This window comes from Notolepis coatsorum, assembly GCF_963971535.1.
Source record: "Notolepis coatsorum genome assembly, chromosome: 15".
In the NCBI taxonomy this organism is placed as follows: domain Eukaryota; kingdom Metazoa; phylum Chordata; class Actinopteri; order Aulopiformes; family Paralepididae; genus Notolepis; species Notolepis coatsorum.
In genome coordinates, this window is record NC_140179.1 from 101,437,436 (window position 1) to 101,461,958 (window position 24,523).

At 41.2% G+C, this 24,523-nt stretch overlaps 1 protein-coding gene and 1 pseudogene across 2 annotated transcripts; both read left to right on the forward strand.

Annotated features, from left to right (window-relative positions):
• The first annotated feature begins 6,731 nt into the window (after positions 1–6,731).
• LOC311242163 (tubulin alpha-1 chain-like) lies at positions 6,732–10,362 on the forward strand (annotated as a pseudogene). The gene is made up of 4 exons: positions 6,732–6,763; positions 7,930–8,144; positions 9,073–9,221; positions 9,402–10,362. The product of its transcript is annotated as a tubulin alpha-1 chain-like (transcript).
• Positions 10,363–20,253: 9,891 nt separating this feature from the next.
• On the forward strand, positions 20,254–21,058 carry LOC311242164 (tubulin alpha-4A chain-like; the record flags this gene model as incomplete). Its single annotated transcript, XM_084331115.1, is given in 3 exon segments — positions 20,254–20,418; positions 20,599–21,009; positions 21,011–21,058. Coding segments are annotated over 3 exon segments (624 nt in total).
• Between the last annotated feature and the right edge of the window lie 3,465 nt (positions 21,059–24,523).

The window sequence follows — 24,523 nt, forward strand, 5'->3', positions numbered from 1 at the left end:
ACGTGAAGACGATGTGGAGAACAGATTGTTTTTTAAAAATAAAGATTAATTGCATTGGATTTCTAGCTTTCTTTATTTCCAACATTCACCAGAGGTAGTTGGTGCTAGACCTTCTCCCATACAGCTCATCTGTATGTTCTTGGAAGCTCTTAAAGGGGCACTTCACCAAAAACAAAGACTTATTTTGCACATATTCTCACACACATCCAACACTTGAGCATGCATACATTTTTAGTTATTGAGAGTAATTTAGTTTGAATATGGCCACCAGTGATGTGATGTCATCTGGGACATTGAGTCATGTGGTGTTAATTACAGCTCAATGAAATTACGTAGAAGAGAAAAAATTGCCGATACCATATGGGGACTGCTACCTTATAATTTAATTCCGCTGTAATTAACGCAACACAAGGATTCTATATCCCCGATCACTGGTGGCTATATTCAAACTCATTTACTCAACAATTCTCAAAGTAATTGTCTGCTAAATACATCTGAACAGTTTTTCCTTTTGGTGAAGTGATATTTAATCACTTTAAAATCACTGCAATGATTGTTGGTTCAACTCCTCGTTGCAGCCTTTGTTTTGGAGTAGTACTTTACCGGTGTTCTCCGATGAGACTGTTGGTCAGGAGGGTGTACTCTTGCAAGCTAACAACTGGAGAGTGGCTGGTATTCCTTCTATTGTGCCTGCCATCTCTGTCAAAGTGTCCTTGAGCAAGGCCCTGAACCCCCCCCCCCCCCCCCCCAACTTTTCTCTCTCTGATGAAATGCATAATCCTACATGTGTGTGTAACTAGATTTGTACTTTACTCGAGTACAGTTTTAATTGTCAACTAAAATGATGACTAAATATGGTCGTCAACTAAGCTTTTTCCCCTGACTAAATCTAGATTAAAACAAAAAAGACAATAGAGACTAAAACTGACAATGCTCAGACCTGTAGTTTTCACTGACATGACCACACTAACGACATTCAAGTCAGTACAACATCACTAACATCCATAATGAGTGCATATTTGGCTGTCTTAACAGCCATTTCCTGAGTTGGCTGTAGGCTGTATTTCGCCTAAAGGTACATGCCTAAGTAAATGGAAGATTGCTCCACTTCTGCAAGGTACATTTTCATGTTCTTGGTATCTAGGGACCTGGGGGTATGTATTTCCAGTGTCAGAAATATTGTGTCTGTTACTAGGCTGAGTAAATTGTAATAAATTACAATTTACAAGGGGCTGGGTGTTGGTTACTGGGTTTGGTAGGATACTGGAGGGGGTAAAGTGTTTGGTGCTGTCTAGAACACTATTTAAGAAGTTGACTAAAACTGACTAAAATGAAAAATAAATGAAGGTGACTAAATATGATGAAAATGATCAAGGAGCATTTGACTCATGACTAAGACTAAAACAAATTTTTTAAATAGCTGACAAAATTAACACTGGCTATAAGCCAGCTAAATTTCAATTACAATAGTTCATGGTTGAAGGATAACTGACAGTATATTGAAGCCAACTAGGTCTGGTGAGTTCCTCCATTTGTGACCATCGGACTGTTCGGTTGAGCTAGGTGCATGTGGCTGGAAAACTGTATTGCAATAAGCTACAGTAGCTGGACTTTTGTTTGCCCCAAGTTCGTATTTTATGCTAGCGGGTTATTTTGAGCTAGGTTGTTGAGCTCGCCCGTTAGCCTAGTGTTTTTGACATGCAAGCAATGGCTGACGTGTTTTAGGTTGGTTAATAGTAGACAGCCCTTGGGTGGATACAAATTATAGCTTGTGCCATGCAGCTCTATATGTATATATATATATTAGAGGTGGGCATAGATAATTTTTTTTAATCTATCTGCAATCCTGGATTTAATCTAGATTAAAATGGCTCAAAAAAACTAAAACAAAAACTGCCGAAGGCATTCAAAATATGTGTTCTACCCAAATAATGACCAGAAGTAAGTCCTTACTTTTTCTTTCCTCCTTATGTTTCTCAGGCCAGGTGGCCCATTACACCATGAGCCCATCTCCCGTTTCCAAAATGCATTACAGACTGTTTGAAAAAGCTGTTTTGCTATGATGATTGTTAATGAAATATCATAATGTTCAATAAGATGTACTTGTGTTTAATAAGTTGTTTTATTCAGAAGTTAACACAAATAAATAATATTACCAGTACAGTACAGTATCTAGCACACTCTCAGGAGCAAAACAGAAAGAAGCATTTCAAACTTGAAGTGACATGGCTTGACTCAATCAGTCCAATCTCTATTTCTTCTTATTCCACCAGTCACTCAGGCAGACCAGCTTGTTTTATGTAGCGGTGTCTACTTATAGTGCCTATAATATTTTTCCCGTTGGGTGCCAGACAGGGCCAAACCCTGCCAATGCAAATCAACTGCTCCAGTGGAGTTGCTCAGTGGCCAATGGTGTCAACTGTGGTTGTACTGGGCAGCTCCCAGGTGTGAATGGAACTGTGTGAATGTGAAGCAGGGCGTTCCTGAAAAAGAGCATCTGTGCTCAGAGAACCTACCCTGGGTAAATAAAGGTAAAAAAAAAAAAAAAATGTTAATTATTATTATTATTTTTTTTATTAATGCGGTAATTATATTAGCGCGCAATACTAGTATCGCGTTAACGCAGCACGTTAACGCCATTAACGGCCCAGCTCTAATATATATATATATATTATTTTTGTACAACCAGGGGTCATGTCTGCTTCACATGGGCTGTGGAAAAGTTCGGTTCACTTTACTGTTTTTGTTATTTTAAGACTGGTGAGGGTCTTTAACTGTTTACATCTTTAACTCATTACGTTATGGGGTGAGAGGAGCATCTACATGAATCTATGATCCCAATAGAAATAATGTGAATTTGACTGACTGTAGCGGTACATAGAATTGCATTACAAGAGAATAAAATGCCATTTTTTTTTATTATTATTAACGAAAACTAGACAAAAATGTCATCCGTTTTCTGCGACTAAATCTAGACTAAAACAAAAAAGACAAAATCGAGACTAAAACTGACTAAGACAAATGCTCAGACCTGTAGTTGACTAAAACTGATTAAACGAAAAATAAATGAAGGTGACTAAATATGATAAACGAAAAAGGAGCATTTAACACATGACTAAGACTAAAACTAAAATTAAAATAGCTGCCAAAATGAACACTGCCTGTGGGTAGGGCATTCCACATTGATGTGGCATAATTGCTAAATGTGTTTAGTCCCTTGTTTGAGCCGAATCTGGGTTGCACATGATTTGGGGAACTCCCTCTGGTGTTGTGGTCGTGGTATTCACTGACCTTCGGGAAGTACCTCGACATGTACATGGGTACCTTAGTTGTGTAGTGTATCTTGTAGACCAGGCCCATTGCAAGTTGCTGCACTCTGTCTACTCTAAGCCATCCTAGGTTGTCAAAATGGACAGGGGTGAGGTGGGTTTTAGGAGTAAGGTCAAGCAGTAGTCTGACCAGTTTGTTTTGTGATGTTTGTAATCTTGTTTTTAGTGCCTTTGAGGTGCTTTGGTACCATGAGGTGCAAGCATACTCGTAGTACCCTTGAATGAGTGCTCCTGCTAGAGTCTTCAGGGTATTCTTGTTTACCAGAGAGGAGATCCGGTACAAGAATCTTGTTTGTTGGTTGACTTTTTTTATTACATTATGTCCTGTATAGGGCTGACCCCTATTAGTCGAAGAATTTATCATTCTTCCCAAAAGAAAAGAGGCCTAGAAGCGTGGCTAACGCTAATGGCACGCATACCAGAGGCTAACTGCCTAGGAAAACAGGCACAGAGGCACTGAAAGAGGATTTCACCCATCTAATGAACACGCTAGACTAGACAAATATCAAGATGTTTATTGTTGTTTATTGTTTAAAAGGATCCCCATTAGCTGTCACCTAAGTGGCGAGCTAGTCTTCCTGGGGTCCACATAGAAAGACAACAGAAAACAGAAAACATAACAACATGAGATACATATGACAATCACAATGATAATCTAAAAACAGTAAAACATAACAGTATCCATCAGTGGACCCATTGCATGCTTTTGCAGAGGACAAGAAGCCTTCAGTCGACTCCTTCAGACATTAAGCACCCCCCACAGCCCAAATGTAATAAAAAAATATATATATATATTTTTCTGTCGACAAATAGTGGACTAACGGCAAATTTTGGTCAATCATAGTCGTCTATCCAAATCCTTAGTCGGGGAAAGCCCTAGTCCTGTATATGTATGATAAAGACAGACCACTTTGTGACATTATCCTAGTGGCTGTTCTGTATAGTTTAATAGGAGCCTAGTAATGCTTTTCTAATTTAAGGCTCACAATCACCCCTGACAAGAAATAGTATAGGCATATATATCAAAGGTAAATGAGCCAAATCTGTTGGCATTCTGTACAAAACAAGGGAGCTTTTAAATCAGAAATGTTTGCATATATTGTATTTTTCACTTGTTGTGCCATACATGTCATATTGTGTTGAGGTCTGGGGGAATGTTTATAAAACAAATATAGATACTATTATTGAACTACAGAAAAGAGCTATTAGAATAGTAAACAAAGCTAGTTACCTTGAATCGACAAATCCATTATTCATAAAGTACCAAAGCACCTCAAAGGCACTAAAAACAAGATTACAAACAACACAAAACAAACTGGTCAGACTACTGCTTGACCTTACTCCTAGAACCCACCTCACCCCTGCCCACTTTGACAACCTAGGATGGCTTAGAGTAGAGTAGACGACAGAGTACAACAACTTGCAATGGGCCTGGTCTACAAGATACACTACACCACTAAGGTACCCATGTACATGTCGAAATACTTCCCAAAGGTCAGTGAATACCACGACCACAACACCAGAGGGAGTTCCACAAATCATGTTCAACCCAGATTCGGCTCAATCAAGGGACTAAACACGTTTAGCAATTATGCCACAACGCCCTACCCACAGCCGTAAATTTTTTAAAATCCCTACCCACCTTCAAAACCGCTCTCAAAGAGCACCTATGGGAGGCTGCAATTCGAAACTGGCCCCCATAAATGTCCAAACCCCCCCTCCCTCACCCCTTTATTATTTTTAAATCATTACTCTACACAAAAGTGTTATCTATAGCACCTTTAACCAAGGCCCACAGTTGCACATGTGTAACATTTGTATTTTATAAAAAATAAATAAAATAAAAAAAAGTATATAAATCATTTGTTTTCCTGTTATTTTGTCACCTAAACATCATCAGCGGATCCTATTGTTTAGTCTTGCAATGCCATTGGCCAGTATATTTGCATATAAGCACCCCCCACAGAGGCAGGACATTTCACAACTTCAAAATCCTCTCACCTCTCACACCTCTCCTTTTCACTGGATGGCATTCCTCACAAAAAAGTAAGTAAAATGCCTGCAATAATTTTTTTGGTGATCATTAGAATGTCTAGAACATGTACATATGTTATTATTGTGAAATATATCCCCTAAATGTAAATTAGAGCATGCTTTATACTGGTTGTGTTTTTACAACTATGGGAGAGTGGTAGCAACATTTTACCAATGACACCTGTTCAACTGTGTAGTCTTATCGTTTTCACAATACATTTATACAGTTTTGTATTTCCACCACATTGCATTACTATATATATATATATATATAATGTGCATTTTTACTTTAATTTGTATTTTGTAACCAATTGTACTCGAAGCCATCAGATACACAGCTGATTCAGGAAAAGACATGAGTGAAGGTGTGTCACGCTCAGGGTAAACTGATTGGTTAATTGGACCAATGAGCAGACATTCTCTAAAGTTTAAACTGGTTGGATAATGAGTTGTCCTGCAAGGTACTCTGCTTCCTGACTGAACCTTTGCTCAGTTTCATTATTTTCAGTTTCCACCTCTGACTACAATAAGAGTGCAGTGGACGGCTAAGAAATTCTTTATCAAAGTACAACAAATGAGAGCCACCTCCTCTGCAGCATAAAGCCTTAGCAGCTTTGGTATCATTTGTGGAACAGTGGTCAGGTGAGGATTGTTATACCCTCAGAGAAACGATGGCTATAATTATGCAACATTTTCATGTTTGATTTGTGTTCAACGTGTAGGAAACCGTTTTCAGGGTTCTATTCCAAGTACTGCAATCTGAAGAACCATCTGTTCCAACAATGGTGAGCAAAGCAGACTCATTCACATTTACTTTTAGTCATTTAGCTGACGCTTTTATCCAAAGCGACTTACAAGTTCTGTACGACAAGACAGCAAGAAGGGTACTGTCGTATATTCCTATATGAATATCTACTGTTAATTACAGTACAATGAGGTTGCTAACTGGATGGAGGGAAATATCAGAGTGATAGAAACATGGTCCTCGTCTGACTTCCAAAAATAGCCAGTAGAGAATAAGCTTGTATAGCCAGACAACCAGGAGCTATGGTCCAATACTCATTTATTTGCAGAACGGCCAAGAGTGGATAATGCATTAGTTACATACAGGAATTAATTCAGCATAATACATGATTGTACAAAAGGATTGATGAGGTAAATCACAATAGCCCTTTCACGTTGGCTCTCTACATCAAGACAGTATTGCACATAAATATTAGTCGTTATGTTAATGAACTGAGAATGTACTAAGCCATACACATGGGCACAACCTGGTCCTAAGGTAGGAATCTGTACATGTTACTCTAACCAACAATAAGAGTCCATGATTCTACTCACATGTATAACAGCACATTCTCTGGTGGATCGATGGAGGCTCAGCCGGACCCCCCTGGAGACGGGTCGGTGGGCTGGCCTCCCAACTAACTGCACTGCTCTTATACTTATAGGCCCAAAATGACCTTATCTTTCAACTGGTTCCACCAATCACAAGTATCTTAAAACAGGCAGTCCTCTTGTTAGGGCTATATGACCCAACATCTCCTTGTCGTGTGGGTGCCTGTAGCAGCAGGGGGGGGGGCCCGTGGTATGTTGATGAGGTGGCGTCTTTTTGGTGTCTTCTTGCAGTTTTCAACATCCAGGAGGTCTGATGACTTCAGACCTTTTAACATTTCCTTAATAGGGCTTGTGTTGATATAACATTAACCCAGTATAGTCATTGCTCCTTAGGTTAATACTATTCAGTCCACAAGAGCCATCACCAAACCCCATCTACCAAACTGACACTTTGTATTACTCTATGAAAGGAACCAGCTTTGGCATTCCTAAAAATGGTAATCTATTTTTGTATAGATTTAACCACATTTGTCTTGTCTCACAGAGGCATCTCCGCTTTCAGCCTCTCTTGCTGTGCTCAACCGTCACATTTCTAGAAGGTGTTTGGTTCTTGGGGGTTTGGTATGGCGCCTCTACAACTGTGTAAACAACCTTATCCTTAGAGGTTTTGCCTAGAGAGGTTTCCTCCGGAATGTACTCTGAGAGTCTATGTAATGCATAAATTACCATTACTACAGATGTTTTCAGGGTTAATCTAACATTTTGATTATGAAATCTCAGTCAAGGGTACCACAGTACAACTCTATCAGCTGAGTAACAATGTTCATCAAAGTGTTGCGTGTTACAGTGTAGGTTAGTTTATTAGGACAAGTGCATGACAGTAAGGTTAGTCAGGGTTAGATTTTTTTTTTCTTCATTTCAGATAATTGTTGAAGAAGTGAGTCTTTAGTCGACGGCGAAAGATTGGACGGGATTCGGCTGTCCCAACTGGATGGGTAGTTCATTCCACCATTGTGGGGCAAGGACTGAGAATAGGCGGCTTCTCTTTGATGACCCTCCGGGAGCTTGGATAGGAGTAGGTCTGAGTCATTCAGTTCTTATTGCAACATTGTCCTCTTGTGCTTTTTCACAAGTGAAATATGATGTGCTGACCAGAATTACATTTGGACATCTAATGATTTTGGCTTTGTTCTTTTTTTAATCCTTACAAATCACATGGTTCTTAACGGAGGGAGTGCATCTCGGTCCATATTGGCCAGGCGGGAGTTCAGATGGGCAACTCCTGCTTGGAGCTGTACTGTCTAGAACACGGCCTCAGCCCAGACGGGACCCTCCAGACAGGCAGTGGGGTTGCAGGGTCCGCCTACGGAACCTTCTTCAGTGAAACGGGGTCTGGGAAATATGTCCCTCGGTCTGTCTTCGTAGACCTGGAGCCTACAGTAATAGGTGAGTGTTCGGTCATTAGTGCCACCTTAAAGTAAAACTCCCAACATTTTGGGAAATTAGCTTATTTGCCATCTACCCTGGAGTTAGACAAGATGCATACCTTTTTCTTCTCTGTGCATGCAGTAGGAGTAGGAAGATGTTTGGAACTAGGCTAATGGAGGAACCTACTTCCAGTGACTGACGCTAAGCTAGGCTAACTGTGCGTGTCTTCCTACTCTGCTGCATGCACAGAGAAGAAAAAGGGTATGTATCTTGTCTAACTCCAGTGTATATGCCAAATAAGCTAATTTCCCAAAATGTTGGAGTTTTCCTTAAAGGAGTACTTTGCCATTTTAGAATTTCAGTTGATTTATTTCTCGCTGGTGGGAAAAGGTTTATGCATGTCCTTCAGTTTCCCATAAATGGCACGTTTATTTATTGGCATTAGTCATTGAAACCATTGGGCACAACTAGCATGACACAGAGCTTTCAATTTTACTATGAATTGAAAATGGGGGACCCTGATGTAAACAAGACAAAGTCTTTCTCTGGTCTGCATCCCCTTAACAATTGTGTGTATTGAGCTGTATTGTATCCATTCTGCAATTTTCAATCAGCTGTGCCCCTTGGGTTCAATGATTCAAGAGTTTTATTCATCACATACATACCAGGGCAATGGGCATACTGTGAAATGCCGTTGGCCAATGGCCATGCCTGCTTCAATTGTGCAATAAAACAATGGTTTTTAATAATAAAGATAACTAGAATAGACATGTTAACACTGGGAAACTGAAGGGATGTATTCCTCCAATGAGACGACGATTTGTCGAGTGACATTTTTCAAAATGCACCTTTTTATTAAGTACTGGTAAATGAACACGCTACATCAATAAGCTGTTGGCGCTGGTGCAGTTGAAATGCATTTGTACTAAAATGGCTGTGTCCTCAGATGAGATCCGGCATGGGCCGTACCGCCAGCTATATCATCCTGAGCAGCTCATCACAGGCAAAGAGGATGCAGCCAACAACTATGCCCATGGCCACTACACTGTTGGCAAGGAGATCGTGGAATCTGTGCTGGAGAGGGTGCGAAAAATGGTGAGAACTGACTCAAACGTGACTCTGCATCAAATAAATGTTGAATCAAACCTGAGTGAACGTCAGAATATTTCTTGACGCCGCTCCAGATCGCTGCTATCGAGTAGATTTGTTTATATTCATAAAATTCTTTGTACATTGCAAACAAAGATGTCTGATGGAAATCTCTGTTCCTTGCAGTCTGACCAGTGTAGTGGGCTCCAAGGGTTCCTGCTCTTCCACAGTTTTGGTGGAGGAACCGGCTCTGGCTTCACCTCTCTGCTGATGGAGCGCCTGTCTATCGACTACGGCAAGAAGTCCAAGCTGGAGTAAGCCATCTACCCGGCTCCGCAGGTGTCCACCGCTGTGGTGGAGCCTTACAACTCCATCCTGACCACCCACACGACTCTGGAACACTCCGACTGTGCCTTCATGGTGGACAACGAAGCCATCTTTGACATTTGCAAGCGGAATATGGGCATAGAGCGTCCCTCGTACACCACCTTGAACCGCCTCGTCGCCCAGATCGTCTCCTCGATCACGGCCTCCCTGCGCTTCGACGGCGCTCCCCATGTGGACCTGAACGAGTTCCAGACCAACCTGGTGCCCTACCCCTGCATCCACTTCCCCCTGGTCACCTACGCTCCCATCATCTCTGCGGAGAAGGCTTACCATGAGCAGTTATCCGTGGCAGAAATCACCAATGCCTGCTTCGAGCTGGCCAACCAGTGTCCCACAGGGTTCAAGGTGGGCATCAACTGCTTGCTGTACCGCAGAGACGTGGTGCCCAAAAGACGTCAACGCCACCATCGCCGTCATCAAAAGCCGGCGCAACATCCAGTTTGTGGACTGGTGTCTCACTGGGTTCAAGGTGGGCATCAACTACCAGCCCCCCACCGTGGTGCCCGGAGGAGACCTGGCCAAGGTCCAGAGGGCCGTGTGCATGCTGAGCAACACCACGGCCATCGCGGAGGCCTGGGCACGGCTCGACCACAAGTTTGACCTGATGTACGCCAAGAGGGCCTTCGTCCACTGGTATGTGGGGGAGGGGATGGAGGAGGGAGAGTTCTGTGAGGTCAGGGAGGACATGGCAGCTCTGGAGAAGGATTATGAAGAGGTGGGGGCTGATGGTGAGGAAGAGGCAGCGGAAGAGGAATACTGAACCTGAAGAGAAGTGGAGAACAGATTTTTTTTTTAAGGCGATTTAAAAAATAAAGATTAATTGCATTGAATTTCTAGCTTGCTTTATTTCCAACATTCACCAGAGGTAGTTGGTGCTAGACCTTCTCCCATACAGCTCATCTGTATGTTCTTGGAAGCTCTTAAAGTCGCACTTCACCAAAAACAAATTTATTTTGCACATATTCTCACACACATTCTCGAAGACACTCTGATGTCACGAGACCGCCGCCATCTTGGTATAGGGGGGCCATACGGATTTCCACCATCAAATGCATGCGTTGAGGTGTGTTTTTATTACATGTTTTATCACATTCTTGTTCATTTCATAACATTTTCATACGATTTGTTTTGAAAATATTGAGGCCAACATGGCATTTCACTATTTCGAAAGCCTTTCTGGTGATTCTAAGGCGAGATATGATTCAAAGAAGCTCCCCCTGATTGACTTGACATAATGTCCATACAAAACGCATACAGACATGGCCATCTCTCGAATACCCAAATTGAAGCTGCTGTTGTACTAATAACAAAACAAACACAGAAATCCAAATCGCAAGTTTTATACCATCACGGAGGAAAAAGTGGCTGGCGGCTAACGTTCGGCTAACTAGCTCTAGTGTTGTGGTAGCTACATGCTAAGCTAACGTTAATCACATCATATCGAACCGATAGGAGCTTATCTTATCTAATCCGTGGTGGTACCACGTGTGCCACTACCCGATCAAACATCTACGTAAGATTAGATAAGATGAGCTCCTATCGGTTCGATATGATGTGATTAACGTTAGCTTAGCATGTAGCTACCACGACCACAACAGCAGAGCGAGTTAGCCGAACGTTGGCCACAGCCACTTTTTCCTCCGTGATGGTATAAAACTTGCAATTTGTATTTCTGTTTGTCATTAGTACAACACGTAACACAGCAGCTCTTTGGCATTGTGAAGGACTGAAGAGAATTCCGCTTGATTGTCTTTAATTTGCCGCTTAACGATCCGTTTCTGCACTAAATGAACCGTACACAATGTACCAGGCTGGACAGTTCCCCCCCACGCAGCAGTTGCGTAGCAACAGGGAGGAAGTTGACTTCGAGAATCCAACACTTGAGCATGCATACATTTTTAGTTATTGAGAGTAATTTAGTTTGAATATGGCCACCAGTGATGTCATCTGGGACATTGAGTCATGTGGTGTTAATTACAGCTCAATGAAATTACGTAAAAGAGAAAAAATTGCAGATACCATGTTATATCATTTAATTGAGCTGTAATTTACGCAACAAGGATTCTATATCCCAGATGACATCACTCACTGGTGGCTATATTCAAACTCATTTACTCAATTCTCAAAGTAATTGTCTGCTAAATCCATCTGAACAGTTTTTCCTTTTGGTGAAGTGATCTTTTTTATCACTTTAAAATCATTGCAATGATTGTTGGTTGAACTCCTCGTCGCAGCGTTTGTTTTGGAGTAGCACTTTATTGGTGTTCTCGGATGAGACTGTTGGTCAGGAGGGTGTACTCTTGCAAGCTAACAACTGGAGAGTGGCTGGTATTCCTTCTATTGTGCCTGCCATATCTGTCAAAGTGTCCTTGAGCAAGGCCCTGAACCCCCCCCCCCCCCAACTGTTCTCTCTCTGATGAAATACATAATACATGTTTGTGTAATGTGTAACTAGGAGAGATATGCAGAAAGCATTCAACTGCTTTGTGTACATTAACAATAAGGTAAATCTTCAATGTTGTTCAATTAATTGACATTATTCAAACTTGTGTTGCGTGAACATCAACACTTTTAGCAGTAGTGTAAAGTAACTAAGTACTTTTACTTAAGTACAATTTTTTTAGCTACTTGTACTTTTGTCTTTTCATTTTAGGGATCTTTATACTTTTACTCCACTACATTTATCTCAACCCATCAGTTAGTAGTTACTTTAAGAAAAGGATGAAGATTATATACTTTCACATTTGAAGCCTGTTAACTTAAAGAGGACGTAATCAGAGCAGCACAGCTGGACCACATACCACTTTTAACATACACTTTACTTTACTCTGATTAAAGGTTAAGTACTTGAGTAATACAATACTTAAGTACTGTTTTTGTGGATTTGTACTTTACTCGAGTACAGTGTTAATTGTCAACTATAATGATGACTAAATATGGTCATCAACTAAGCTTTTTCCCATAGACTAAACAAAAAAGACCAATCAAGACTTAAGATAATGACTGCAGCTTATCTTTGCGTTGCATTCGGAGGAAAGGAATCGATGAGAGACGAACTCTTTAGCCTTTTTGGCTTGGTTTATTTCACATTGGTCATAAACATTGTTGCAGCGTGCACCTGCTACTTCAAGGTGCAGCTGAGAGGATGAGAGAGAGCTGAGCAGGTGGTACTTAGTAACGCGTCACTGGCATCACTGGTCAAGACTTGCAAAGCGCTTCCGCCATTCCATTTTCACGCGGCTGCGTCATTAGTTGCCTTATAAGGAGCTCTGTAGGCGTTGTTTTGTATGCAAATGACCTGAACAGGGACGCGCTTTCACATTTGAGACATATGCCATTCCCCAAGCAGATATCAGATCATATCACAGGTGCGAACGTCATCAATACCTTCAAGTAGTTGTTCTAGGTATATGCACTCCTGTATCGTTGAGGCTAGAGCCATGTATTCCACTTCACAAGTAGAAAAGTACGACAGAGTACAGCAACTTGCAATGGGCCTGGTCAACAAGATACACTACACCACTAAGGTACCCATGTACATGTCGAAATACTTCCCAAAGGTCAGTGAATACCACGACCACAACACCAGAGGGAGTTCCACAAATCATGTTCAACCCAGATTCGGCTCAATCAAGGGACTAAACACGTTTCGCAATTATGCCGCATCAATGTGGAACGCCCTACCCACAGCCGTAAAAAATTTGAATCCCTACCCACCTTCAAAACCGCTCTCAAAGAGCACCTGCGGGAGGCTGTAATTCGAAACTGGCCTCCATAAATGTCCAAACCCCCTCCCCCACCCAGCGTGTGACCAGTGATGCCACTAACGCGTTACTAAGTAACGCGTTATTGTAATCTGATTACTTTCCCCCGAAAATAGTAATCTAACGCGTTAATCTTTACAAGCCAGTAATCTGATTGCAGTTACTTGTTCAAGTGGCTGTGCGTTACTATTTCGTTACTATCTCATCATAATGCAGGGGGAATGCAGTATTTTCTTTCGTTTTCGACAGTCAAATATACGTTTGGAAAGCTTTTCCTTGTATTGGGGAGTGACGTCACAGCACGCAAACTCGCGTGTTGAGCCATGCTGGTGGGCGCGGCTGTTATTGTTATTATCAGGCTGACCTGCGAGCTACAGTAGCAGGGAGACGCTCGCGCTCGTAACGCTTCCTTGCACTGGAAGTTCACTAGTCTACTTAACGTTTGTGTAAACTAAGCCGGGTGAAAAAAACATTCACTTTGCGGAGGAAACAAAATACAGTCTACCGCATATGGAATATACAGAACAGCACGACCATCGACTTCTACAGGACTCGGAGTCGGAGCTGCACCAGCCAAACAGTATGTTCCACCTTTGAGTTAAACATCTTTTGCTTGCACTATTCATGAACATGGAACACCATACTGCAGTATGTAGGTTGTCAGTAGCACACTGACAACACTGCAGTATATATATTCCCTCCCCGCCGTGTGTATATTTCCCTCCCACCCACCCACCCCCTCCTAATGTACAGTCCCCTCCCCATCATATGTATATACTCTGTCAGGATCTAGGGGTAACATTACTGTATATTTGAATACCGCTTATGTCACAAATGTATCAGTACTAAATACCTATATGTCCCTATGCCATAAATGTCATGTATGTTGTGTATGTCATAAATGTCTATATGAATTGAAAATGGGGGACCCTGATGGAAACAAGACAAACGTCTTTCTCAGGTCTGCATCCCCTTAACAATTGTATGTATTGAGCCGTACTGTATTGTACCCATTCTGCAATCTGTTAAATAAAGTTTTCATTCATTCATTCACACAATAATAAATAATAATAACGTAGAACCATATCTGAATGGGGCAGGCCTCAAAGGTAGGCTACATATCAGCCTACATGTGGTGTTATTGACCATTTATCTTTTGTGAAATCTATAGATCTATAGATAGGCCTACCTGCCCTATTAGTACATTTTACTCAAACTGAGTACATTTTACTCAATTTTTTTTGTCATTCTTATGTTGTGGCAGCAGCAGGGGGGACGACTTCGTAACCTAGTTACTTTCAAAGTAACTAAGTTACTCTGATAATCAAGTAATCAGTAAAGTAACTAAGATTACTTTTTAAAGGAGTAATCAGTAATCAGTAATCAGATTACTTTTACAAGTAATCTGTGGCATCACTGCGTGTGACTGCAACTTGTTCCTGTTTGCGGACGACTCAGCCCTGCTGGTCTCTGACAAGAACAAGTTACAGGTTGAAAAACCCCTCAGCTCGGAACTAGGCAAAATCTGCATATGGCTCGGCGATAACAAACTATCATTACACATGGGCAAAACAGAGTCCATTCTCTTCGGTTCAAATAACAAACTCAGAACGACCGACGGCTTCTCAGTTACAGTGGGTGACAATATTGTCACAAGGAAAGATGAAATTACCTACCTGGGTTCCATCCTAGAGCCTAATCTTTCCTGTGACAAAATGGCATCCAATGTAATAAAAAAAGTCAACCAACAAACTCGATTCTTGTACCGGATCTCCTCTCTGGTAAACAAGAATACCCTGAAGACTCTGGCAGGAGCACTCATTCAAGGGTACTACGACTATGCTTGCACCTCATGGTACCAAAGCACCTCAAAGGCACTAAAAACCAAATTACAAACATCTCAAAACAAACTGGTCAGACTACTGCTTGACCTGACTCCTAGAACCGACCTCACCCCTGCCCACTTTGACAACCTAGGATGGCTTAGAGTAGACGACAGAGTACAGCAACTTGCAATGGGCCTGGTCTACAAGATACACTACACGACCAAGGTACCCATGTACATGTCAAAATACTTCCAAAAGGTCAGTGAATACCACGATCACAACACCAGAGGGAGCTCCACAAATCATGTTAAACCCAGATTCGGCTCAAACAAGGGACTAAACACGTTTCGCAAATTATGCCACATCAATGTGGAACGCCCTACCCAAAGCTGTAAAGGAATGTGAATCACTACCCACTTTCAAAAACACTCTTAAGGAACACTTACAGGAGACTGCAATTCGAAACTGGCCCCCACAAATGTCCTAACCCAGTTGTACAGTAAATTACCAAGTATGGCTTTGTCAGTATTCCAATGTACAGTGTACAGTGTCCCCCCCCACCCCCTACCCAACCCCCCCCCCCCACCCACCTCCAATGTACAGTCCCCCCCCCCACCCAACCCCACCCACCTACCCAACCTCCTCCAATGTACAGTTTCTACGTCAAATGTATATACACTCTTTTCTGGACCCTTTTTGTTTCACAAACAGTACTGTATTTGCAAATCTGGTATGTCATAAATGTATATATGTAGCAGTACTGTCTATCTGTATGTCGTGTATGTCATATATGTTATGATGAATTGAAAATGGGGGACCCTGATGTAAACAAGACGAAAGTCTTTCTCTGGTCTGCATCCCCTTAACAATTGTATGTATTGAGCTGTACTGTACTGTACCCATTCTGCGTCTGTTAATAAAGTTTTCAATCAATCAATCAAACCCATCCCCTGTCCAACCCCCCCTCCCCCCACCTACCCCCTTTATTATTTTTAAATGATTACTCTACACAAAAGTGTTATCTATAGCACCTTTAACCAAGGCCCACAGTTGCACATGTGTAACATTTGTATTTTATTAAAAAAAAATTAAAAGGGTATAAATAATTTGTCACCTAAACATCATCAGTGGATCCTATTGTTTAGTCTTGCAATGCCATTGGCCAGTATATTTGCATATAAGCACCACCCACAGAGGCAGGACATTTCACAACTTCAAAATCCTCTCACCTCTCACACCTCTCCTTTTCACTGGACGGCATTCCTCACAAAAAAAGTAAGTAAAATGCCTGCAATAATTTGTTTGGTGATCATTAGAATGTCTAGAACATGTACATATGTTATTATTGTGAAATATATCCCCTAAATGTAAATTAGAGCATGCTTTATACTGGTTGTGTTTTTACAACTGTGGGAGAGTGTGGTAGCAACATTTGACCAATGACACCTGTTCAACTGTGGAGTCTTATAGTTTTCACAATACATTTATACAGTTGTGTATTTCCACCACGTTGCATTACTAAATATATATATATATATTAGTGTAGGCTATATGTGCATTTTTACTTTAATTTCCAATTTCCAATTATATTGCAATATACCATTCATAACCAATTAGTATTTTGTAACCAATTGTACTCAAAGCCATCAGCTACACAGCTGATTCAGGAAAAGGCATGAGTGAAGGTGTGTCACGCTCAGGATAAACTGATTGGTTAATTGGATCATGAGGTGTGGCACAAAGACCAATGAGCAGACATTCTCTAAAGTTTAAACTGGTTGGATAATGAGTTGTGCTGCAAGGTACTCTGCTTCCTGACTGAACCTTTGCTCAGTTTCATTACTTTCAGTTTCCACCAAGACTACAATATGAGTGCAGTGGACGGCTAAGAAATTCTTTATCAAAGTACAACAAATGAGAGCCACCTCCTCTGCAGCATAAAGCCTTAGCAGCTTTGGTATCATTTGTGGAACGGTGGTCAGGTGAGGATTGTTATACCCTCAGAGAAACGATGGCTATAATTATGCAACATTTTCATGATGTTTGATTTGTGTTCAACGTGTAGGAAACCGTTTTCAGGGTTCTATTCCAAGTACTGAAATCTGAAGAACCATCTGTTCCAACTATGGTGAGCAAAGCAGACTCATTCAGTTCTTACTGCAACATTGTCCTCTCGTGCTTTTTCACAAGTGAAATATGTGAAATATGATGTGCTGACCAGAATTACATTTGGACTTCTAATGATTTAGGCTTTGTTCTTTTTTTAATCCTTACAAATCACATGGTTCTTAACGGAGGGAGTGCATCTCGGTCCATATTGGCCAGGCGGGAGTTCAGATGGGCAACTCCTGCTGGGACCCTCCAGACAGGCAGTGGGGTTGCAGGGTCCGCCTACGGAACCTTCTTCAGTGAAACGGGGGCTGGGAAATATGTCCCTTGGGCTGTCTTCATAGACCTGGGCCCTCATTTATCAACGTTGCATACGCACAGATATGTGCGTAACCCGTGCGTACGATCATTTCTAAGCAAAGTGTGGGACTTATCAATTTGAACGTGAACTTGACTTTGTGCGTATATTTACGCTCGGCTCAGGGCATGCGTACCTGGCGCCCGGCGGTAGAATATGGATACTGCATACGGACGGCATATGCTCTCATCAGTTTCATGCATTAGTTTCAACGCGGAAATAAGCTTCTGTTCATTAGTTTGACGTGTTCTGTATGACTCCCGTAAATCATTATAGTTAATTGTAAAATAGCAACAGTAGTGTAATTATGGTCAACCCTATAAATAGCATTTGGAATAATAAGTGTTTCCTTCTGAATGAATGCAGCATGGTTTATATATAGCGTTATCGGAATATACGGGGTGTACAGACTGCGCTCCGCGTAACTCAACTCGTTATTATTTTGCGCATAGATTGCAAAAATACGGGAACCTTTTGATTATATTTAAAAGGCTTTGCCATAATGCTAAACGAAACAAGTGGAACCCCGAAGGTGTAAGCAGAATACAAGTCCATATGAACACCCACGATAGTGTTCTTCCCCCTTCCTACTGTATAAGAAAGAATAAAAAATGCATTGCAACGAGAACAGAGGTTATTTGAGTTTGTGTATACAAAACCCTATAATATAAGACGCAATAAATGTGTCTTAAATGAATGGAAAGCATACATGCTCTGGATACAGAGCATATATTGTGTGGGTGATATGACTTGTATTCTGCTTGCAGCTTAGAAATTCCACTTATTTCATTTTGTGTCAAAGCCTTTAAAATATAAATCAAAACGTTCCTGCAATCTATGCGCAAAATAATGAGTTGAGTTCTAACAAAGAACGTATTACATGCTGGGTAGGCTGATGGAGTAAACTGTAAATGAAATAGCCTATAACATTATAAAGGATAGGCTATGAATGATGGCAGGGTCCAGGGGCGTCATTCTGGTATGGCACTCGCCATACCTTGGCAAAAAAAAAAAAAATTAAATTGTATTACAATTTTCTTATGTTTTTAGAATTCAAATAACATTATGAACCAAGCTTCGAACTATTCGGTACAGCCCTAGCATGTTTTGATATTGTCAATTATCTCACTTTTACTAGGTGACTTTTACTGTGACTAACTGAAATATGCCAAAAAAAAAGGAAAATGGACATGGGGACGTTTTTATCAAAGGGCACCAGAGACGAGTGATACAGGGACACGGGTAAGGTCTTACAATGGCTTAGTGATTATAACAGTGCAGTTCAGCATTCAGTAACCCATACTTTTTGTGAATGTGTTTTTGATACTACATTCTGTTTAACACACACCTCAAAACCGTACCTAAGGAAAATTGGCTCAATTGCAAGAAAAGTAATAGACGGTTATGATATTACATTCTGCATAATTCGTATGCAAAATATTGTGGTTCCCTGCTTTAGTCTGTTGACACATTTCTATACAAAAAATGCTTGTGTAGTCCTGTGTCATACCTAAATATCATAACTGAATTGTATAGAAACAACTCACCAAAAGTGACGTATTGCACAACTTATTTGACAAAAAAAATCAACCAAGGGGGCAAAGTTGTCCAGGCAGAATTGCAGCAAGTCTTAGGGAGTCGTTGATATCTGACATCACAAGTCCGCCAGCCTTTTATTTCTCCCATAAGGTTCGACGGCGCCTCCGTGAACAATCTCGCTTGTGGAGTTTCTCAGAGTTCGCTCGGGTCAGTCCATTATTTCACATCCCATGGGGGGTGTTTCATTACCATATATGGATAATCATGCACGAGCATTGACGGTCAGAACTAATGGTATTTATCAACACAGAGGAGCGTAGGACCAGTGTACGCACGGTTGATAATCCCGATATTTCTGTGTACACATTCTAAATTCTGTGCTTAAGTACAAAAATAGAACACTTTCTAAGAATTGTTGATAAATGAGGGCCCTGGAGCCTACAGTAATAGGTGAGTGTTCAGTCATTAGTGCCACCTTAAAGGAGTACTTTGACATTTTAGAATTTCAGTTGATTTATTTCTCGTTGGTGGGAAAAGGTTTATGCATGTCCTTCAGTTTCCCAGAAATGGCACGTTTATTTATTGGCATTCGTCGATGAAACCATTGGGCACAACTAGCATGACACAGGGCTTTTAATTTTACGATGACTTGAAAATGGGAGACCCTGATGTAAACAAGACAAAGTTAATGGTCTGCATCCCCTTAACAATTGTGTGTATTGAGCTGTATTGTATCCATTCTGCAATTTTCAATCAGCTGTGCCCCTTGGGTTCAATGATTCATGAGTTTTATTCATCACATACATACCAGGGCAATGGGCATACAGTTGGCCATGCCTGCTTCAATAGTGCAATAAAACAATAGTTTTTAATAATAAAAAGATAACTAAAATAGACATGTTAACACTGGGAAACTGAAGGGACGTATTCCTCCAATGAGACTATTTGTCAAGTGAGAATTTTCAAAATGCACCTTTTTATTAAGTACTGGTAAATGCACACGCTACATCAATAAGCTGTTGGCGCTGATGCAGTTGAAATGCATTTGTACTAAAATGGCTGTGTCCTCAGATGAGATCTGGCATGGGCCGTACCGCCAGCTATATCATCCTGAGCAGCTCATCACGGGCAAAGAGGATGCAGCCAACAACTACGCCCGTGGCCACTACACTGTTGGCAAGGAGGTCGTGGAATCTGTGCTGGAGAGGGTGCGAAAAATGGTGAGAACTGACTCAAACGAAACTCTGCATCAAATAAATGTTTAATCCAACCTGAGTGAACGTCAGAATATTTCATCACGCCGCTCCAGATCTCTGCTATAGAGTAGATTTGTTTATATTCATAAAATTATTTGTACATTGCAAACAAAGATGCCTGATGGAAATCTCTGTTCCTTGCAGTCTGACCAGTGCAGTGGGCTCCAAGGGTTCCTGCTCTTCCACAGTTTTGGTGGAGGAACCGGCTCTGGCTTCACCTCTCTGCTGATGGATCGCCTGTCTGTCGACTACGGCAAGAAGTCTAAGCTGGAGTTCGCCATCTACCCGGCTCCGCAGGTGTCCACCGCTGTGGTGGAGCCTTACAACTCCATCCTGACCACCCACATGACTCTGGAACACTCCGACTGTGCCTTCATGGTGGACAACGAAGCCATCTTTGACATTTGCAAGCGGAATATGGGCATAGAGCGTCCCTCGTACACCAACTTGAACCGCCTCGTCGCCCAGATTATCTCCTCGATCACGGCCTCCCTGCACTTCGACGGAGCTCTCAACGTGGACCTGAACGAGTTCCAGACCAACCTGGTGCCCTACCCCCGCATCCACTTCCCCCTGGTCACCTACACTCCCATCTCTGCGGTGAAGGCTTACCATGAGCAGTTATCCGTGGCGTAAATCACCAACGCCTGCTTCGAGCCGGCCAACCAGTGTCCCACAGGGTTCACGGTGGGCATCAACTACCAGCCCCCCACCGTGGTGCCCGGAGGAGACCTGGCCAAGGTCCAGAGGGCCGTGTGCATGCTGAGCAACACCACGGCTATCGCGGAGGCCTGGGCACGGCTCGACCACAAGTTTGACCTGATGTACGCCAAGAGGGCCTTCGTCCACTGGTATGTGGGGGAGGGTATGGAGGAGGGAGAGTTCTGTGAGGCCAGGGAGGACATGGCGGCTCTGGAGAAGGATTATGAAGAGGTGGGGGCTGATGGTGAGGAAGAGGCAGCGGAAGAGGAATACTGAACATGAAGAGGATGTGGAGAACAGATTGTTTTTTAAGGGGATTTTAAAAATAAAGATGACTTTCATTGAATTTCTAGCTTGCTTTATTTCCAACATTCACCAGAGGTAGTTGGTGCTAGACCTTCTCCCATACAGCTCATCTGTATGTTCTTGGAAGCTCTTAAAGGGGCACTTCACCAAAAACAATTTTGCACATATTCTCACACACATCCAACACTTGAGCATGCATACATTTTTAGTTATTGAGAGTAATAGTTTGAATATGGCCACCAGTGATGTCATCTGGGACATTGAGTCATGTGGTGTTAATTACAGCTCAATGAAATTACGTAGAAGAAAAAAAAAATGCCGATACCATATGTTATAGGGACTACTACCTTATCATTTAATTGAGCTGTAATTAACGCAACACAAGGATTCTATATCCCCGATGACATCACTGGTGGCTATATTCAAACTCAATTCTCAAAGTAATTGTCTGCTAAATACATCTGAACAGTTTTTCCTTTTGGTGAAGTGATCTTTTGTCTAAGTGTCCTTGAGCAAGACCCTGAACCCCCCCCCCCCCCCCCCTGCTCTCTCTGATGAAATACATAATCCAACATGTGTGTGTGTAACTAGGAGAGGTATGCAGAAAGCATTCAACTGCTTTGTGTACATTAACAATAAGGTAAATGTTCAATTAGTTGACATTATTCAAACGTGTGTTGCATCAACACTTAGCAGTGGTGTAAAGTACTGTACTTAATTACAATTTCGAGCTACTTGTGCTTTACGTGAGTCTTTTCATTTTAGGGAACTTTATACTTTTACTCCACTACATTTCTCAACCCATCAGTTGGTAGTTACTTTAAGAAAAGGATGAAGATTATATACTTTCACATTTGAAGCCTGTTAACTTCAAGAGGACGTAATCGGAGCAGCATAGCTGGACCACATACCACTTTTAGCATAACCTTTAATCAGAGTAAAGTGTAAAGTACTTGAGTAATTGTACTTTGTTACAATACTTAAGTACTGTTTTTGGGGATTTGTACTTTACTCGAGTACAGTGTTTTGTCAACTAAAATGATGACTAAATATGGTCGTCAACTAAGCTTTTTCCCCTAGACTAAAACAAAAGACAAATCAAGGCTGTTAAGATAATGACTGTAGCTTATCTTTGCGTTGCATTCGGAGGAAAGGAATCGAGAGGATGAGAGAGAGCTGAGCAGGTGGACTCACTCCTTTTATAGGCTCAGGACGTGGAACAGATGTGCGCCTCTACCTTTAGTTAGAGCGCCCCATAGTGTTACAACAACATTACTGCACTTATGATATATACAGAGAACACATTGGGTCTCATTCCCGAACGGATTTACGACCAAAAATGTCCTCTTAGGCAGATTTCTGCCCATATTAGGGCTGGTAGCGCGATTCCCCAAATTTTTTTGAGAGCAGATTTGAGCGTGGCTGAGAGCAGATTTAAGAGTGCTGAGGAGCACACTTATGATTGATTGACTAATTGAAAATTGTATTAACTTGACAGACTTGTGTTCTCATAGTGATTCCTTCATGTCAACACTACAGGCCTCATTGGAATTAATTACTTAATTATAATTAAAATAAATATGACAATATTTGTATGATAAGAAATCTCGCTTTTCATGTCGGAAAAATAAATAATATGGATTAATCTGATCACAGGGCAGCTGGATTAACCATATCTGAACCAGCTATTTTGGACAAATGTCAGATATTCAAACACAATTATGCAATTATTGTGAAATGATTGAAAATAATAATTATTTAATGCCTTCTGTGGAATTTGTATTTCTTATTAATTTGTTACATCTGTTTTAATGGTATACAATGGGACAGACCTTTGTTTGATATAGCTATAAACCTGCATTCCTTTGAATATATCATTAATCAATTAAACTTATATTGAAATACACTATATAGCCTATACACCAACACTGAAATGACAGTGGATAAATAAATAAATAAATAAGAACTAAAGCTAATCGGTGGAAATAGACTGCATTAATATTCCATAACAAGTATTGTGTGCGCCAGTATGGCCTACGTATCTAATGAATGAACAGTATAGGCTTAATATATTCTAGTTACTTGTTTCATTAGGATTTAGTAGATACTATATATAGTATACAGACTGTACCTATACTGTACATAGGGCAGAGAATATATATAGTATCTACTAAATCCTAATGAAACAAGTCATTAATGGAATAATAAGCCTATACTGCATTCATTCATTACGTCGTAGGCTATATATATATATATATATATAATTAGAGGTGGGCATAGATTAATTTTTTTAATCTAGATTAATCTATCTGCAATCCTGGATTTAATCTAGATTAATCTAGATTAAAATGGCTCAAAAAAAAAAAAAAAAAAACCTGCCGAAGGCATTCAAAATATGTGTGTTCTACCCAAATAATGACCAGAAGTAAGTCCTTACTTTTTCTTTCCTCCTTATGTTTCTCAGGCCAGGTGGCCCATTACACCATGAGCCCATCTCCCGTTTCCAAAATGCATTACAGACTGTTTGAAAAAGCTGTTTTGCTATGATAATTGGTAATGAAATATCAAAATAATGTTCAATAAGATGTACTTGTGTTTAATAAGTTGTTTTATTCAGAAGTTAACACAAATAAATAATATTACCAGTACAGTACAGTATCTAGCACACTCATGGAACTGTGTGAATGTGAAGCAGGGCGTTCCTGAAAAAGAGCATCTGTGCTCAGCGAACCTACCCTGGGTAAATAAAGGTAAAAAAAAAAATAAAAATAGTGGAGCTAGGTAGCCAGCAGGCTAAATGCTCCCGATGCTGAACTGACTGGGCCGGTCTGTCTGTCGAAGACCGAGGGAACCGCATCGGGCTTCAGCTGATTAGTGGTCTTCTGAACAAACCTCCCACCCCAACAACATAATCCGAGGCAATGAAGTGTTCGTGGAGATCTTCATTCCCTGTCCAACAGGCTGATCGCGCCGCCTGAGTGCAGCCAGCCTGAGCCAACTGCCAACAACACTGTTTTTTTCACTGGTAGTTTGTGGAAATTAACCAACTTTCCTCTCTCTT